The sequence below is a fragment of the Penicillium crustosum genome (genome assembly GCF_028827405.1).
Source record: "Penicillium crustosum strain IBT 35664 chromosome Unknown utg000001l_segment0_segment0, whole genome shotgun sequence".
Classification (NCBI taxonomy): domain Eukaryota; kingdom Fungi; phylum Ascomycota; class Eurotiomycetes; order Eurotiales; family Aspergillaceae; genus Penicillium; species Penicillium crustosum.
In genome coordinates, this window is record NW_026623122.1 from 4,830,380 (window position 1) to 4,848,439 (window position 18,060).

Here is an 18,060-nt window from a genome sequence, read left to right on the forward strand (position 1 = left end):
CCCCGGATGAGACGCAGCTATTGATAACTCTTAAATCCTTCGGTAATGACGCTGGGGTCATAGCATTTGCTTGTAAAGTTTAAGCAAATGCACTAATCCGAGCAAAAGCAGATCCATGCACGATGAGTAGGAGGCCACAAAAAACCAAAAATCAAAAACCAAAGAATTGTTGGGATATGATGCAGTCGAGAATTGGGATATGCCGAATGCGGGTTGCGCCAGACCTGGAAATGAGGAACACCGTCCAAAAAAAAGCAAAAGGAAAGTAAAGAAAAAATAGAAAAAGAAGAGCAAAATAAAATTATTATGGTATGAAGTACGAAATACGTTGTACTTATATAGTGAAGGACAAGTGTTGGCTTCCCCCCAATGGATTTCAGGGGACCCAGGTCCCGCTGGGAATGAACCTATCGAAGAAACAGAACCAGAGCACTGGAGAGTTGAACCGAGCTGTTGGGCTCACTAGTGGCGCTAGAGTCATGTTCTTTATGGACGGTTTCTCTTTGAGGATGGCGAGAAGCGTGCTTGTATCGCTTCGGCGACAGATGGGCTGCGGGCTAGTTCACAAGTGGCGGGTCACCATGCATCTATGGAGGATCCATCACGATGTGACGGAGCTTCTAAGAGGAGAATCAAAGGTCCCTTTAGGGCCCAAAGGACCCTAGGGGCACACGGAACAAGGAATGGGGGCAAATGTGTGCAGATTGACACTTGTCAGAGCTGAATAAAAGAATCAGGTGGGCAAATGTTTCATATTCACAGTGGCAAGATGAGAGAGATTATACTTCAACCCATCGAGGATCGATCGGAATAATGCAGGACGCATGAACTGGGTGGAACTCAGATTCGGGGAGCTGAGAATTGTCTGGGATGTTCCTTGGTCGGTGGTTTGACAGCTTACAGGAAAATGGGCAGGAAAATAGGCAGAAGAATAGGCAGAAAAATAGGGCAAATGGTCAGTTTTTTCATTTTCATTTTCATTTGTTTTTTTTATCTCTGCAGAGACTCAGCCACACGGTTTTGCTCTCCACTTCTGTGTTCTGCACGAGGCTGAAGAGGGTAATCGTGGATGTTTCATGGGCAATCCTGGTGGATGTAAGATGTAAGATGTAAGATATGAGATATAAAACAATATCAGACGTATACGAAGACCTAATATAAGAAAGTCCTTGAAAATAGTTAAAAGCCCTTCTTTTCCCCACATCCTAATCTTATCCTTTCTACATCTACTCCGTATATCTTCATTCTTCACCTACTTCCATCTTTCGTACGATGAAGTCAAAAATGTATCAGCTGATATATTTCTTTTTATAGACCGCCAAGTCTTTAGTCTGTGATCGACTTTTCTTTCTTCTGCCTTCGCCTCATTTAACGGTGATGTGTTGGCATCTTCGGGCGCAACTTAACTTCTTCCGTTCTCTGCCTAACTTCAATTCCGTTTTATTCCCTTTCTCTTGAATTACAAATTTCCAAGTCTACAGTGTGCCCCACGCTAGCGATGTACTCTGTACTTTGTACAGAGTACAGAGTACAGAGTAACCGAATATGCACGGGGCAAAGTGCAGGTCCCCCCAAAAGGGGGCCAAAACGCGAGGACAGCCCCCCCAAGTCAACAGGGCGAAGTTCAACTCGTATTTCCAAGGGGTTTTTTCTTCTAAAGCTCTCTGCCTTCCAAGCATAATTAAGAGCTTGGACCAATCAAATCCACCACATGGACATCTTGGCTTCGTATTTGAAGACCCTTAAGCCTCAATCCAAGCTAGTGTACCCCATATGGAGGATTTGCTTCAGCCCCCTGACCTGTTTACTTAAATGTCGTCGATTTCGTAAAAACTGGTGAATTAGTTAGATCTTTTAGAACCAAGCAGACCAAATTGCCGGAAAAAATGGCCCCTCGACGCGGCAGCTCTTCCTCGAGCTATCATAGCAACTACAATCCATGGAGCACTACGGTTTTGTTGACACTGGGCAACTCCCCAAACAAGGATTTGTTTTTCACCGAATTTGCCTTTAATATTCTCTCTCTTCTCACCTTCATTTTCTTCCTCATCTGGACATGCAAAATCAGGAATCGCGGTCTCCCGCTGAAGGCACTCATTGGCGCCTTGGCTTCCTTTATATGGTATGTGGAAAGATCTAGACTAAAATCAACAATTCACTAACTAGTGGGTCACTTCTTAGCTGCCAAATCACTATGGTTGTCTGGGAAGCCCTATATATCGCCGATGCAGAGGTGACAAGGTACTATTTGATCGACCTGATGCTCTGGGACTTCTTCAGAGTCATGGGGATCTGTCTCACCTTCTGTGTCTTCTGGAACCTCATCCATAACTTCCTAGCCCATATCAGAGGTTCTGACAAGCCACACGTGGCAGTGTCCATCGTCCATTATATCTTCATTGTTATTATCGTCGTGGTCTCGCTTGCTGAATGGGGCTTGTGTGTCGCTTCTTACGTCCGAAGTGCGACTTCCCGATACGACGATACTCTGCAGTTCACCTGGACACATCTGAGTGGTGCGTCTGAGGTTATCTATTGGGTATTTTCCATGGAGATCGTCGCATGGATGATCTTCGCGGCTAACAAGGCTGGTAATGATATTTTTGTGTCAAAGGTGAGTCCCACCCCAATACTCAATACTTTTCCCATACTCCCTATGCAGAGCACACATTAACTAACTGGCCATTTCCAGATGCCCACTATGGCAATCGTCACCGCCGCCATCTCCTGGTTCGCAGTGTGTTCCGTCCCAGCTATCATCTACATTCATTATACCCTGGTGCTGGCCGATTATTCTCAATGGCCGATATACCTAGATGTCGTCAGAGCAGTTTTGAAGTTCATCTTCTGGGTCGGCACTTATACTGGCATTCTCCTGTGCTGTTCTAAATGGCACATGCTTGGTGATGAGCAGAAGTATTCTGCGCAACAGTACCAGTCTCAGTACCCTCCAGCTCAAACTCAACAGCCGTATCTTGCTCAGTTCTCTGGTGGACAGTACCCTCCGGTTCAACAGCAGCCATATGGTGTTTCTCCTTACGTGGATCATTCGGCACAGAATCAGTCTCACCACCCTGTCTCGCCTCAGTAAGGTTGAAACTTCAGGTTGGATTCTGTTGTATTGGCTAATTTCCTCCTGTTTTTGATATCGTGGGAGTTTCATTGATAGTGATACTCTCTTTTAATGTATATACCGACGCTCTAATGTTGATACCCAAGGAACGATGCGAATGATAGCAATGCGATCCATTTTGTATAAATCATATGAACTATATTTCCGGTGTGCTTCAAATAATAACCCCAAATGAAAAACTAAGTAAAAAACGTGACAAACGAAAAAAGCGACTCATAAAACCTGAAGAAGCAAGTAAACAAAACGTCTTGGCAAGTCACCAGGCGGTGGCGCAAATGCGCGATAACATCATCTCCATTTTCACCGTCAAGCTTCTCTCACTCTCGATTAACAACTCCCCCTTCACATCTTCTCACACAGCCCCCAAAAATGGTCTGCTCAAAATGCCAAAAGAAGCTCAAAGCCACCGAGCTCGCCACGCCCGGTGTCAAGCGCAAGAACGACATGTACTACGGCTCGCCGTCTAGTACACTCGGTGGCGGTGCAGACAAGGGAAAGTCGAAGGCGACGCTAGGCGCCACGGGAATCGGAAAGGTATGTTACAAAATTCGCCATTCGATACTATTAAAATGGATTATTATTTTGGATGAGTTTATACTGATGTCCCCTTCTAGAGCAAACTCCTCAGCGCGAAAGCGAAGAATCCTTATGCGGCTTATGCTTCGTCTTGTGATAACTGCAAGGTGAAGACGGAGCAGGGGAAGAAGTTCTGTCAGCGGTGCGCTTATCAGAGGAATGGTATGTTCTATTCTTTTTTTCCAAGTTTTTTTTTCTAAAACTTGGTTTCGTTGCGAATGGAATGCTGATATCGATACTAGCTTGTGCCATGTGCGGCAAGAATCTGGCGGGCAAGTCGGCTAAGGACCAGCCCATTGTTCAGGGACAGAAGTTCAACATGGCATGAGGTGCTTGTGTTAGATCTGAGCCGTTGCACGTTTTCTTTTCTATTTTGATTCACTCTGTACATGGCGTGGCGTTTTGAGGCGTTGATGATACCGCGGAATCGAAGATTAATATCAACATTGAAATGGAATGAATTTGATTTGACAGTGTAGGAAAAAAAATTCTAGTTATACATGGCATGCGCAATAAGAGTATATGCAATGCGCCACCAATGGTGCGCTATAGTATCGGAACAAGTATGCCTTTTCATCTCTGAAGAACCTTGAACCTCGCGTTCTCCTTCTCACCCAGCTCCCCTCAGCTGTTTCCCAGTATCCACCTCTTTACCGGTCGGCCAGCATGTTCTTGATGTTGCTGTAGTATTGCGTGTTCAGGTATTGCGCGAGCTCCTCCTTGGCGAGCCACTTGAAGTCCTTCAGGTTCTGGGTGTTGACGGACAGATCGGCCTGGCCGGCCATGATACGGGACTTCAAGAAGAAGATCTTGCTACCGGGAGCCTCGATCTCGGTTGCGTTGTCTGCCTTCTTGGAGCGGCGCGGGTTGAACGAGTGCCATCCGACCGGGTGGAAGCCGACCATCCAGGTGTTCATGTTGATACCAGCGGACTGGGCGAGGGTGCGTTCAGCAGCCTAGAAGGGAAATGGTATGTTAGTATAATTTCTAGACCCAATGTTAGGACGACAAGTATACTACTCACCAAGCGAAGGGTCTCGCCCGACTCCACCGGCGAGCTGGGGAACTTCCAGTGTCCCTCCTTAGACTGAACAAGGAGATAGAGAGTGCGGGAAAGCAAACGATTGAGACTCTTTTGGTCGTTCTTCTTGTCTGCCTCCGTGATCCGAGGGTACGGCCGGGGGATTTCCTCCTTTTTGCTAGTATCTTGGGAAGTCGCATTGGCAGTGGATTCAGCGTCCTGGACAAGAGCCTCAACCTGGTGTTCAGGCTCAGACTCCTTTGCTCCTAGCAGGAGCTCATCGTTCCATGCATCGCTGTCGTACGCGTTGTAAGTTCCGATATCACGCGCGGGAGTCCGGCGCTCCTGGATCTTCTTCTTCCAGTCTTCGTCGGCTGGTGTTCCGCGCTTGAAGTAGAAATATTTCGTAAAGGGAAGGGCCAGACGCTCGTTCAGACGCTTCTGGTAGAAAAAGAACGCTTTCTCGAACGGTTCGAGTTCACGGGTGACTTGGGGAGGGCGGGAGAGGACTACACCCGCGTTGATGATGTAGGCTGGCTTCACGGCTGGGTCGGCCGCGGAGGTCGATTCGATCGCTGGTGCTGCGGAGGAATAGCTGCGGCGGCCAAGGGTCTCTTGACAGCTTCTGCAAACGCCGGAGTCGATTATTGATGGCCCTGCGCGCGGAGTCAGTTATTTTGGACCTAAAGAATCTGGGGCAAAAACATCAATTGAACATACGCAGTAGCGAGGCTACGCGCCGTGCACCATTAGATCCTGACGACATGTTCAATGGTGGAATGGCCAATGTGTTTGGGGCTGATCGATGTCTTGTCTCCCCGAGAAAAAGATCCAACCAGGTCACGTTGTCGCCAGGCCCGATTGGGCTTAGTCACCGCCCGGAGGGTTTAAATTTCAAAAATCGACTTCCGCTTTTCTTCTCTTCTCCAAGCATCTCTTATCATCACTGCGTCCAGTTCTCTACGGCCGGTTGATCATTTAAAGGTGCTCAGAGTGAGCTCCTCCTGAGGTCGCGGCCAATTTTCGCTAGCGGTACCTTCTTTATAAATCAAGGCGTACTGTTAGATAGCTGCCGCGAACATCCCATTTACATTTAGTCTTGTTATGTACTTCAATAGAAATTCATTTTTACCTTTTTCATTTGCAATTCCTCTCTTCTCATTCCGCCCTGCTCGGCAAGTATTCCCCCCCCCCAGAACCATCAACCACCACCTGCCCTTACATCTCTAGAAGTAGATCTTCCTGTTTTGGCACCTCCTTTCCTAGTCGCACCATTCTCTCCTGTGTACCAAACACTCGCAGTATGTTTGCGTAGGTATCCCAGAAGACATCACCGAGACGCGGCAGCAATTTGCCCTGGTTGACCAGGCGAGCGATACGCCCGGAACCAGTGTCAGCTAGAGATGTGCCAGGGAGAGCAATCTGGGTTGGTTGAATCATCGGAATAGTTTCAGTGTCAACGTCGAAGAAGTTGCTGAATTCATTTTTGGAAACAGGCTGATTGCTAGGCTGTGCCATGATACCGGCAACCAAACTGGGTCCTGTGGTCGTCTGTGGCCGGGGCTGAACCGTCGGCCGTGAAGGGCTGCGCTGTATATCGCCTGCCAGTTTGATGAAAGCCATGGCAGCAAGCATGCTATCGTATCCTGCCTCGTGGTTGTGGTTACGGAACTTGTACTTTGTAAAACGAGGGTCGATCTCTGCGAAATGGTTAGTTGTGCTCGCTTGTTGTGTAAGTATATAACTCATCTCCTACCTATCTTGGGGCTCTCTATTCCAGCCAAAGTCGTGTTGAGCTCTTCGAGCGAAGACATCGGGTTTAGAGAGCCGCAGTTATGAGTGGCTATGTACTTGGTATCCGCTAGCAAAGGGAATAGTTCGTGGATGACGGTCTGGAACTCGGCGAGGGTATCCGGCAGCGGGCCCAGGAAGCATCTGTGGAAGAAGAGCAGATCACAGAACATGTTGTGACCGACTAGGACCGGTCTGTTTTCCCTGAGCCGGCTCTTCACTTTGTCTGACAACTCCTGGATCCCGAAAGTTGGTTTTTCGATTATCTTCATCAGAGGCTGGAAAGCGTCTGGTTCGAGTTCTTCCAGGCTTCCACCCACAAGTGCTTCTGCGATCCAACGGAACCCGATATGTTTCCGGACTCGCTCCTTTTTGACTTTCAGCTTCGATTCGAAGGTAAATTGCTCATTGCACGGGTCCCGCAATTCGATCTGAACGAACGTCGACGCACCCCGCGATGTTAAGTTGGGGTATTCGTCGCTGATAAGGCGGTGCACTAGCCATTTCTGCATGCTGCTCAACCCGGTAGGTACGGGGCCGGGAATAAGCTGCACACTGCTGGGTGGCGGGATGTTGAGCCACTCACGGCGGTTCTATACATGTCAATTGATTTGCTCAGATAGATGTTTGATATAAAATCTTACCTCGCCCTGCGCCAGCCACTCATTGACGCTGACCCGAACGGCTTCAAGGAACTCCAGAGTTTCATGATCGTCCGTTTTAATATCCGCAACTTGGACGGGATTCCGTGACTGACATTTCTGCGCAGCTCTTTTGATTGCTAGTTTTTCCTCCTCTCGAGATAGGTATCGAACACCGAAGGTGCACATATGGTCGATGCTGAAGTGGTTTGCGAGCAAGAATTCCATTGCTGTCCAGGAATATATTAGTGGTATGCTCAACATTTGTCGTGGATATTGGACATACAGCGGCTTCCAAATGTCCAATTCCGATTCACGTCCATCTCATGCTGGGTGATTGGACTCAGGTTTATGTTGTATGGTTTCAGCGTGTAGGTGGCTGTAGATAATTAGCGAGATGCGTCTTAAATTGGGGGTGATTGCGTACCATTTTCCTGGTCTTCATGACAAGTTGTCAGCCCAACTTGGAGAATCTGGTACCGCTCCGCGGCCGCCTTGGCTTCTACATATCGCTCCTGTACAGTTTGAAGTCGCGATTGTGGTGTACTTGGTTTGAAAACCACCCCAGACAGCTCGAAGTCCACGGACACGAAGCAGCTCATGGAGATGTCATTGAGGATGGAGGGGAGACAATCGGGGAAGGTGACGGCCGTGACATCCATCTTGGTTCGTTGAGAACAGTCTCAAAGTATGAGCTTAGTGAATGGAGATAAGAGGCGAAAGGGACTTTGTTGGGGTCTGGATTGCCGAAAGCTGAAAGGAGAGAGTATGCTTTGGGAAGGCAGGTATCCGAGTTTCATTGATCAGAAAGCGCCTTGCTCTTGCAGGTTGTCAAAAGGGTGATCTGATGAAAAACTGAGAGCTTGAAAAACTTGCTGGTCTACTTGGTTGTTAAGTCTTATGGCGCGGAGTTGTGATAGGAAGAAAGTAAGAAGAGAGAGGGAGTTGAGGAAATAGTTATACCAGAGAAGATCTCGAGGCTTTTAAATGACATATCTGGAGGATCAACCCCGATTTTACTTCTCTATGAATTATGTAACGAATATATTTGTACTTTTTATCAAGAATTTCTTAGCAAAATCTATATTAACTCTGAGAGTTGTCTAAGTTGGGAGTATATAAATGACCGAGGTTAGACCCCGATGATGTTGTTCATTGCCACAAGATTCAATCGGAATAGCACGCTGTTACTCTCATAGATCCAGCCTGCGATGCATTAACTAAAACAGTTGGGAGAGTACCTACGTAGGGACCAATGTAAAATCGAAGGTTATACATAGAAAACTGTCTTGAACAAAGTAATGCTTTTGACCCCCTTCATATACACCTAAAAAGGCATGTAAAAAGAAAATCACAAGGGATAAGCTACTACGCTTGTAATAATATAGATTCGGAAATGATAGAACGATAGAACGATAGAACGATAGAATATAGAATGATAGAATCTGAAGCCACAATATAAACATGAGATGCCGGATCTCACAGGCCAGTCCCGTGACCGACCCCGGACTTGGACGAGCCGAGGGAAAACGAAGAGAGCCGATCACAGCCCCGACACGCTTCACTTGAATGGTTTCCCTTTTATAATTACTCCTTTTACTTCGTATACCTGATTTTTGAAGATAAACATTGTTTTTTCATACCTCGGCCTTCACAATGGCCAACGGATCCCCAATGTCGTCTCTCTCTCACGCCGCATCCTCAGCTTCCCCCACAAAGTTGTGCTCCAAGACATACAAGAAAGCCTCCCAACTTTACCTCACACGACGCTTACCAGAAGCCCTCACAAACCTCCAACCGATTATTACGCCTTCAACACCAGAGGACCAGCACACAAATGGCGAGCACTCAACGCCGGTCGCGCCGATCGCCACAGCTGCCGGCACGTGGAGGATCAAGGTGTGGAACCTCTACATCACCCTCCTCAGCGCAATAGTCGATCTCGGAGCAGAAGAGGGAAAGAAGCAATTTGGCCAGAAGGAGTGGAAAGCAATTGCCTCGCAAGTCAGGGAAGGTGCGATTTGGGAAACTGTGGTCGAGGTCGGGTACCAAGGCCATGAGGGTTCGGTGGATGCCGAAGTGGTCTACAACCTGTTAGTATTCAACTCCACCCCCGCCGGCCCAAATTGAGACACTAACCATGCGATGTTAGTGCTACCCTTCTTCTAACCCACTCCTCTTCGCAATCCCTGAACCAACAGCGCCTTGAGACCTACCTCTCTTCCTATGGACAACCCAACTTCGACCTTACAGATCGTCTACACGACGCATCCGATGATTACGAACAGCGCCCTATGCGTACGACCAGCGGGGCCGATACCCCGAAAGATCTAACTGCTAGAGTAAAGATCATCGAGCTCTTTACTTTGCACGTCCTCCCCCGCAATGATGAGTGGGAATACTCGACCGAATTCATCAATTTGAGCGAAGTTCTGGACGAAGAACGCAAAGATCTCTTCCTACAGACCCTCGAAGGTCTGAAGGAGGAGAAGGAGCGGGGTGAGATGCGCGCAGTCGAATTACAGCGAGCCAAAGATGCTGAGCTTGAACGACAACGAGAGGATGAACGTCGCGAAGCCGAAGAAGCAGCGGCAGCCGCTGCGCGACTACAGTCCAATGGGCATAAGCGTAATACTAGCGAGGTCGACTACGGAATTGAGAAAAACCGTTCAAATGGTTCTCCTAAAGGCAAAGGAGCCAGGCAATCGACAGATAAGCCACCAAATGGCAAGTCACGAACTTCTCTCTCGTCCGGCTCCAAAAACGTCAAGAAGCAGGATAAGGCCGAACCCCGGGGTCGCTCAACTCGGGCCGTGGCCACCGGACTGCGCAACATCTTCCGTCATATTATCCGGACTGTGTCTGGGAATCCCATGTCAATAGTGCGCACTCTACTTTTCGTCGTCGGCATTTTGATGGCGATCAGCCGGCAGGGTGTGCGTGATCGCATCCGACGGGTTACAGATGGCGCTTGGCAGAAGGTCAAAGCTACGGCTGGAATGGGAGTCAAAGTGAGCTATATCTGAGATACAGGCCACTTTGATGTCTGCGCACATTGCATGGTTATCATGTACATTTTTTCTTGATCAAGTTGGCTCCCCCATGATTCTCGGGGGTTGTTTTGCATACATTTTTCTTTTGTGATTCCCTTTGTGATGCTCTATGTTCATGTATTCTATGCATACATATCAGATTGCCACCAGGTGTGGTTGAATTTACTTCTATCCAAGTCCGATTTTTCGTTTGTTTCAGTCAGCAGTTTTCAAAAACAACCTTCATAGAGTGTCTTGGCTCATTGCCCATTACGTTCATTCCATTGCCGATCAAAGACAGTAAGAGACCGTTGAGCTGCGAAATATTAGCATGAGCTATCCAATGTGTCCCCAGATAGAAGACTTGAACACTCACCGGAAGGAACAACATCCAAAGCCTTAATAGAGACATTAAGAGGCTGGTTGAGCATATAAACAGCAGCCTCAGCAACATCGCTCGCAATGAGAGGCCTATCAACAACACCATTAGCAACTCTCCTCGATCGGATAGAGTAAACGGCAAAATAAAAAACTTACGTATATCCATCCAAAAACTCATCATATTGCGCCTGATCATGACCAATGCGTTGAGAATGGAAATGTCCCGCAACAACACCAGGCCTCAACGCCAACACCCGGATATTAGTCCCACTCAACTCATTCCGCAACGAATTAGTGAACGCCTCTTGCGCCGCTTTGTTGGAATGGTAGACTGCCTCGCCTGTAAAAGGAGGTACTTCTAGACCTGTGACCGAGGTGACGTTTATGATCGTCCCTGCCTTGCGCGAGAGCATACTGCGGTTTAGCACAGAGTGAGCTACGTACATTGGGCCGTTGACGTTTGTTGAGATCATTGTTTGGATTTCTGATATTTTGAGGTTGTGGAAGGCGTTTGGTGCACCGATGGCGAGGCCGGCCTTGGGATTTGTTAGTGGATGTCTGGCTATAAACAGCTTGGGAGAGCTTGATAATTCGGGATTTTTGAGCGTACGTTGTTGATGAGGATGTCGATGCCACCGAGTTCTTTGACTGATGAATCGACCGCTGCATCGACTTCTTCGTAGTTTCCTACATCGGCTGTTCGGTAGATCACCTTGATCTGAGGGTGTTGCTTGCTTAACTCGTCTGTGAGTTTGGATAGTTTGTCCTATGTATCATGTATGTCAATTTCGATGTTTGAGGGTCCTTGGTAGACGAGATATGATGCTTACCTCGGAGCGGGAGAGAAGAATCAGATTTGCACCGGCGTTGGCTAGGGCTCTTGCTGTTGCTTCACCGATGCCCATTGAGGCCCCGGTCTATAGATGTAGTTCCCGAGGTCAATATGAGAATTTGTTTGTGATCGTGGGCAGTCCACTTACAACGAGGGCAGTCTGTCCACTTAGAGTCATTTTGGCAGATGTAGTTATATCGAGGCAAGCTTTTGTAACAGAGAATAAAGGAAGAAATAGTGTTGATATCTCGTAGAACTTCCAAGAATACTCAACTTCAGCTTGGATTATTAATGTTACCTGCAGGTGGACGTCATCCCGGAGGGACCTCGGGAGTCTACCGGACCCACCTACCTCGAGGGTTCCTCTTTAGGCATATATTGCCCGCACTCATACTACATCATGAGCCTAAGAAGGCTGTAACTCATGGGAATCTCGGTGAAAATAACAGCTGGAGCTATTTTGGAAGCTGCTCTGGGCCTGACTATCCAGGAGTCGAGTGAGTTGGACAGAGAGCAGTAATCGCCACAGAGGAAATGCAAACCAAATAATCTATTCTATACGGGTATCAAACAGTCGTATGCTCATGAACACGTCCAGCGTGATCCGTACGTGTATCCTCAGCCATAGCAATCTCAACATTATCGCGCGTACTGCCATCCACATCCTCTTTCTCAATGATTCTAGCATGCCACCACCGGAACAACTGAACGAAGAAATGCGCCACGCATATCTGCTCCGTGGTATAGAGCAACACCGGCACCGATGTCTTCGCTTTTAGGTATAGATTAACAGGCTGCCACATTGCGTAGAGCAGCGGGATACCGAGTGCGGTACTCTTTGCTGGTCCGCAAAAGCACACTGCAATAGTTTCCTCCGGAGACATGCGTTTGAATATGGGCTTCGACCAGCGTCGAGAACCGAAAATTCGCGGTGGTCTGGAGCAGAAAAAGCATACTGCCGTTAAAGTAATGTAGAGTATGATGTTGAATAGAACCACGAAGACTATGCTCTGCGCGGAAAGGGTTTGGAGGGCTCCTGTTGCGAAGCACGAGGAAAATGTGGCCCTAGCGTTTAGGAATTTTGGGTTAGAAAAAGAAAAGGAAAAGGAAAACGAAAAAAAGAAAAGTTCTTCGCATAGAAAGCTTGTTGTACTCACCAAATCAACAATAACAGACAGAAAGTAGCCGACTTAGGCAGCTTGGTCTTCTGCAGGACCAAGGCAGTGCGATCAGGCCAAGTCCACCTCACCAGCTGTCCAATAAACAGCGGCAATAATACACTGAGTCCCAGTTGCTGAAAGACCTCCTTATACATACTCCCCAAATTCCCACCCCCAAACCGCCAGGGATCAAACACCGCCATCTTGGGTATCAATGAAATAGTCCAAGCAGCCGTAACGAACGGGCCCAGAATATTAGCCAACAAGACCTCCACTAAAGCAGCGGCATCATCGCCGCCCGCCGATCTCGTCATGACAACATTGGACGCAATCGTCGTCGGAATACAAGCAGTGAAGATATACCCCGCCAGCACAGCGCGATCAATCTTCTCCCCAGGATCTGCAGCGAGGATAATGTGCACGATGGCCAACACCACGGAAGGAATGAACAGAAACGAAATGACTTGCACGATCAAATGAAGGCGCCAATTCAGGGCATGCGAAATAAGCTTTTGGCGGGGGATGCTCAGGCCCGAGATTAGGAAGATTATCGCGATCACGCCGTACATGATGCTGTACTCGGAGCGGATAATGCCGCCGTTCTTGGCAACGTTCGGGAAGCAGTATGCCAGGGCGCAGACAACGCCCATCCCGATTAAGAGCCATTGGTGGAGGATTAGACTTGCGATGCGTTTCAGGACTCGCTGCCACCGCGGCAGGGCGGTGTCCGGAGCTGTTCCCATTTTTGTTTGGGTTTGTTTAGTCCAGGGACGAGGACATAGATATTGTACTCTCGTGGATAGTTTGGCTTCTATAAGGCGAGTAGATCTTGTAGGGGTATGTAGGGGATATGTAGGGGTATTTGAAAATTGCGTAATCGGCGTTAGTCCGACCCCTCGGAGTGATAGCGCGTACAGGAATCACATAATCTGTGTGAAGCTGTACTTTGTGCTTTGTACCTTGTACTATCACAATGTACGGAGTACATTGCAGTATAATTGATGGTTATGGACATGTCATAAATATTGTGCATCTTTGTATATCAAATCTGCAAGTTCAGAACGACATCACCGAAATCGGGAAGCCGAATCTTATCATTCGGGTCGAATGATGCTGGATATGATAGACAGTGCATGTGATTTGAGTCGATCTTGAAACATGTCGCATGCCGACCCTGTTGATCTCATATCTTGGACAACAAATACTTCGTTCATTGTACAGATAGTCCGTAGATCTTTTGTATATAGAATGCAAGGTTTCTATAGATCAACCAGGAATTCGGTAAAACGTTCATCCGATAAAATGACGGATCTATCAACGTCACCACCTGTGACACTTGCCCATATGTTCATTTCTATAAGAATCTACAACCCCGGACTATAAAGATCAAGTTTAGCCAAGCCTACAGCAAGCCCCACGTTCTACTGTCGAATACTTTAATTGTCCATCTGACTCAGAATGTCCCATGACCCTCTCTGAACATGGACCTCGGCTGAGAGGAGCTCTAGCGTTCGCCCGAGATCACCCGCAAATAGCCAGCGGATTTCGCTACTTTCCTCCGAAGTTCAAGTCCCGAACTGTTGAGAATCCGCGGAGTAATTTAGCTCCCTGGAAATATTAGGGGGGGCTTCTAGAATGTTGTAGTCTTCGGATATATGGTTGCGTGTAAGGATAATGCAGATGTAGTTGGACAAGGCACGGGCATTTTAGACGTTTTCTTTTACATTGTACAATCTAATCTCTAAATAAAGTATACAATCACAAGCCTACCAAAACCATGACGACAATTTAAAAAAAGACATGTGAAATCTGATCATTGGAGATCTGGGGTGATTCATTCCGCGCTGGATAGAGAGCCGCCCTTGTTACCGAAGGCCTCGGGATTGTGAAGGCCCTACACGTTGTGGTCGGTACCGATAGGATAATTATTATATAGAAGATCTCCCTCGGCAAGTTATTTAGTCTGCTACCTCTTTTCTTTTCGTTTCTTTCTCTTCTCCGTTCTTCTCATTTGTGCGAGGTCATATACACTTCCGCTCGTCCAGCTTCCTCCGCTTCCCCGTCATAGCTCCCCACAAAGTTTGGCACTGCCGCCACTTTGCCTCGTGAATCATATACCCGTGGAACTTCGGTCTTCTTTTTTTAAAGAAAAGATTCAAGGTCTTTACAATTGATCTCTTAATCTTCATCAGACCCTCCAGATATACCCTCTTTTCAAATTGCAGGTTGTTTCTGCTTATTCTCCGGGATTGTATACTTCCGCTTCTCCGCAATTTCGGCTTTCCCTTGCGACAATCGGAAGATCTTCGTAACTTGATTTCCGAGACGGTCAATTGAAGAATTTCCGTGAAATATTCGATCTTCGTGAACAAAAGTGCAATTGCTCCGCATATATACCACATATTGAAACAATGTCCGCCAAAACTGCCAACCAGAAGCGCACATCGCCCGCGGTCAACTTGATCGGTAGAGTAGACCTCCCCTTTTTGGGATGTACAGCTATTGACCTTTGCCTGATTAGCTGGTGGTGGTGCCGGTATGATGGAGGCCCTCGTATGCCACCCGCTAGACACAATCAAGGTCCGCATGCAGCTGTCAAGAAGAGCCACAGCGCCTGGGGTGAGTTGGAGAGAATTCCATTTGGTAGTTGAAGCCATTGCTAATCATGTTCGCTGGATCAGGCTAAGCCGCGCGGGTTCGTGGCCACTGGTGCTCAAATCGTGCAAAAGGAGACCGCTCTGGGTCTGTACAAGGGTCTTGGTGCCGTGCTGGGTGGTATCATCCCGAAGATGGCGATTCGATTCACCTCATACGAGTCATATAAGGGCATGCTGGCCGATAAGGAGACAGGCGTCGTGACTAGCAAAGCCACCTTCCTAGGTATGTGAAGCGGTGAACAAGCCGAAAAGATGCACAACAGAAAGCTAACAATCCCCAAAGCTGGTCTCGCCGCTGGTGTTACGGAAGCCGTAGCCGTCGTCAACCCCATGGAAGTCATCAAGATTCGTCTGCAGGCCCAGCACCACAGTCTGGCTGACCCCCTGGACACCCCGAAGTACCGCAGCGCCCCGCACGCACTCTTCACCGTGATCAAGGAAGAAGGTTTCAGCGTCCTGTACCGCGGTGTCTCCCTGACAGCTCTCCGACAAGGAACCAACCAGGCCGCCAACTTCACCGCATACACGGAACTGAAGGCTGCCCTTCAGCGCTGGCAACCCGAGTACGGTAACAGCCAGCTGCCCGCTTACCAGACCACCGTGATTGGTCTGATCTCCGGTGCCGTCGGCCCCTTCTCTAACGCTCCCATCGACACCATCAAGACCCGCCTCCAGAAGACCCGTGCTGAGCCCGGTCAGTCTGCTGTTTCTCGCATCATGGTCATTGCCAAGGATATGTTCAAGACCGAGGGTGCTCGCGCTTTCTACAAGGGTATCACCCCCCCGTGTGATGCGTGTTGCTCCCGGCCAGGCTGTCACTTTCACCGTGTATGAGTTCCTCAAGGGTAAGATTGAGGGCTCTAACTGGGCTTTCGTTGGTGGTAACTTCGAGGAGTAAATGTGCCAAAATTTCTTGTTCTTCTGGAAAGCATTGTGATACCTGACCCGGCATGGTCTGTTTTGCGCGTTGGACTGTCTCGGATAGAGCTGTCCAACTGCAAGCCGGTTGAAACGGCTCTTTTTTCTGTAAATATTTTGTGTTTTGCATTAGCTCTTTTCTATACCATTTTGCCTAGTGCATCTTGTCTGGTGCGTCTTGAGCTGAAATAGAGAATTTTCAACAACCGTCGAAGAGTGGTTGGCCAGTGTAGTTGGGTGTTGAGGGGTCTGTTTATAAATGACCCGGTGGATGTAGATACACTACGGAGTACCTAGGTAGTCAGCGATGCTTGTGTAACGACCACACAAGAACATATTTCTGTCGAGTTAGCATAATGACGAGTTGCTTCTTTTTCTGTGATATAGACTTGTTAGATGTAGAAAGGTCAAAATAAAGCCAGCCCTGACGGCTGACATGTCGGCCCCTCATTCACCGCTCCCCCTCTCCCCTCATAAACAACAACCAACCCACCCAGCTGCATTCTAAAGTGCAGCACCATGCAGTCAGGAATTACAGGTAAGACACTAGAATACAGTGGATCTCGGGCTCTGAACAAAACCCCATTGAACTCAACACTAACAAATCACCCAGTCTCCTCGGAGCTGCAAGATGCATTCGCCCGCTTCAACTCCGACTCCTCAACCTTCTGCCTGCCCGTAACCATCACAGCAGAGACCCTAACACCGCTGGACCCAATCCCCTTCCAGGGTAGCCCCTCGGAAAATGCCTTCTTTTCAGCCCTCCCCCAGCTGTCCTCCGTCCTCCAGCCTAAAACCCCCATCTACCTCCTCCTCCGGCGCCCATCGACCGCCTCAACCGCCGCACTCATCGCTCTGACCTACATCCCGTCTAATGCGCCCGTGCGAGCAAAGACGCTCTTTGCCTCGACTCGCTCAACCCTGAGTCGCGAGCTGGGCACAGAGAAGTTCGCTTCTACCGTCTTTGCTACCGAGGAAGACGAGATCCTGGGCCAGGAGGCGTGGCGTGAGCGTGACGGCGAGGGCCCCAATGCCATCTCTCGTGAGGATATGATGGGCGAGAAGGAGAGGGAGCTGGAAGCTGTTCGCAAGGCCGAGGCCGAGGCACGGAATGGCACCCCCGGACGGGATATTGGTATTGGTGGCACCTTTGGACCTGGGACTGGCTCTGGGATGAGGGTTTCTATGCCGGTTGATGAGGATGCTAAGTCTGCGCTAAGGGATCTGCGGGACGGTGGGCTGGTTCAACTGGTAAGTCATTGCCATGGCTTGTGGCCATTCTTTGAGAGGGCTGATCTAGTTCTATGGGCAGTGTGGATGGGTTCTGTGGGATCCGAGGCTAACTGAAGGCAGACTGTTGATATCCCCACGGAGAAGATCGTCTTGGCAGATTCCCAGTCTGGAGTCGAGGCGGACTCTGTCGCAACACACATTTCCTCCTCCTCGCCCCGCTATTCTTTCTATCATTACCCCGGATCTGATGTTGTGATCTTCGTGTACACATGTCCCACTGGATCTTCGATCAAGGAGCGTATGCTGCACGCCAGTTCTCGGAGAAACGCCATCACTGTTGCTGAGCAGGAAGGACTCAAGATTGAGAAAAAGGTATGTGTGCCCAAGTTGTGGATGGTTGTAGTGCTTTGGTCGTTTGGAGTGCTCACAAATATCAGATTGAGGCATCTAGCCCCGACGAGATCACTGGCGATCGTTTGCAAGAGGAGGTCACCCCGGCACGAGACCAGGGTCCTACGCGAGGATTCGCCAGACCTCGTCGTCCCGGCCGGTAAATCGCTATTGTATAGATAGGCTATGTTCTTGACGAGGCCAGAAGACTCTATGCCTCAGCGGGCATCGATCCGATAGCTGTAGTAAATATACCAGCACTGTGCTAGACTTGCCAGGTTATTGTCTAAACTTG

The 18,060-nt window shown here is 48.6% G+C and overlaps 9 protein-coding genes across 9 annotated transcripts; 5 read left to right on the plus strand and 4 right to left on the minus strand.

Moving 5' to 3' along the window:
- Positions 1–1,886: 1,886 nt before the first annotated feature.
- N7487_001799 (uncharacterized protein) lies at positions 1,887–3,091 on the plus strand (the record flags this gene model as incomplete). The annotated part of the gene is made up of 3 exons (XM_056869547.1): positions 1,887–2,122; positions 2,182–2,614; positions 2,693–3,091. The coding sequence occupies 3 exons, from the start codon at positions 1,887–1,889 to the stop codon at positions 3,089–3,091; spliced, it is 1,068 nt and encodes a 355-aa protein (XP_056734331.1).
- A 384-nt stretch (positions 3,092–3,475) lies between these two features.
- On the plus strand, positions 3,476–4,044 carry N7487_001800 (cysteine-rich PDZ-binding protein). The gene is made up of 3 exons (XM_056869548.1): positions 3,476–3,667; positions 3,748–3,871; positions 3,952–4,044. Exons 1-3 carry the CDS (start codon positions 3,503–3,505, stop codon positions 4,035–4,037), a joined length of 375 nt encoding a protein of 124 aa, XP_056734332.1. The 5' UTR covers positions 3,476–3,502; the 3' UTR covers positions 4,038–4,044.
- A 285-nt stretch (positions 4,045–4,329) lies between these two features.
- Positions 4,330–5,526, minus strand: N7487_001801 (mitochondrial 54S ribosomal protein mL46). The gene is made up of 3 exons (XM_056869549.1): positions 5,451–5,526; positions 4,734–5,386; positions 4,330–4,665 (listed from the first exon to the last, which is right to left on the minus strand). Exons 1-3 carry the CDS (start codon positions 5,494–5,496, stop codon positions 4,360–4,362), a joined length of 1,005 nt encoding a protein of 334 aa, XP_056734333.1. The 5' UTR covers positions 5,497–5,526; the 3' UTR covers positions 4,330–4,359.
- Positions 5,527–5,948: 422 nt separating this feature from the next.
- On the minus strand, positions 5,949–7,824 carry N7487_001802 (CAF1 family ribonuclease; the record flags this gene model as incomplete). The annotated part of the gene is made up of 5 exons (XM_056869550.1): positions 5,949–6,430; positions 6,487–7,114; positions 7,166–7,392; positions 7,449–7,541; positions 7,590–7,824. 5 exons carry the CDS (start codon positions 7,822–7,824, stop codon positions 5,949–5,951), a joined length of 1,665 nt encoding a protein of 554 aa, XP_056734334.1.
- Positions 7,825–8,818: 994 nt separating this feature from the next.
- Positions 8,819–10,188, plus strand: pex26 (the record flags this gene model as incomplete). The annotated part of the gene is made up of 2 exons (XM_056869551.1): positions 8,819–9,255; positions 9,315–10,188. The coding sequence occupies 2 exons, from the start codon at positions 8,819–8,821 to the stop codon at positions 10,186–10,188; spliced, it is 1,311 nt and encodes a 436-aa protein (XP_056734335.1).
- A 204-nt stretch (positions 10,189–10,392) lies between these two features.
- Positions 10,393–11,636, minus strand: N7487_001804 (SDR family oxidoreductase). Its single transcript, XM_056869552.1, has 6 exons — positions 11,556–11,636; positions 11,406–11,492; positions 11,186–11,341; positions 10,732–11,111; positions 10,571–10,665; positions 10,393–10,510 (listed from the first exon to the last, which is right to left on the minus strand). Exons 1-6 carry the CDS (start codon positions 11,583–11,585, stop codon positions 10,455–10,457), a joined length of 804 nt encoding a protein of 267 aa, XP_056734336.1. The 5' UTR covers positions 11,586–11,636; the 3' UTR covers positions 10,393–10,454.
- Positions 11,637–11,973: 337 nt separating this feature from the next.
- Positions 11,974–13,310, minus strand: N7487_001805 (uncharacterized protein; the record flags this gene model as incomplete). The annotated part of the gene is made up of 2 exons (XM_056869553.1): positions 11,974–12,472; positions 12,565–13,310. The coding sequence occupies 2 exons, from the start codon at positions 13,308–13,310 to the stop codon at positions 11,974–11,976; spliced, it is 1,245 nt and encodes a 414-aa protein (XP_056734337.1).
- A 1,668-nt stretch (positions 13,311–14,978) lies between these two features.
- On the plus strand, positions 14,979–16,058 carry N7487_001806 (putative succinate:fumarate antiporter (Acr1); the record flags this gene model as incomplete). The annotated part of the gene is made up of 4 exons (XM_056869554.1): positions 14,979–15,033; positions 15,089–15,186; positions 15,249–15,447; positions 15,508–16,058. 4 exons carry the CDS (start codon positions 14,979–14,981, stop codon positions 16,056–16,058), a joined length of 903 nt encoding a protein of 300 aa, XP_056734338.1.
- A 603-nt stretch (positions 16,059–16,661) lies between these two features.
- On the plus strand, positions 16,662–17,929 carry N7487_001807 (twinfilin; the record flags this gene model as incomplete). Its single annotated transcript, XM_056869555.1, has 4 exons — positions 16,662–16,680; positions 16,756–17,393; positions 17,496–17,747; positions 17,813–17,929. The coding sequence occupies 4 exons, from the start codon at positions 16,662–16,664 to the stop codon at positions 17,927–17,929; spliced, it is 1,026 nt and encodes a 341-aa protein (XP_056734339.1).
- Positions 17,930–18,060: the final 131 nt, after the last annotated feature.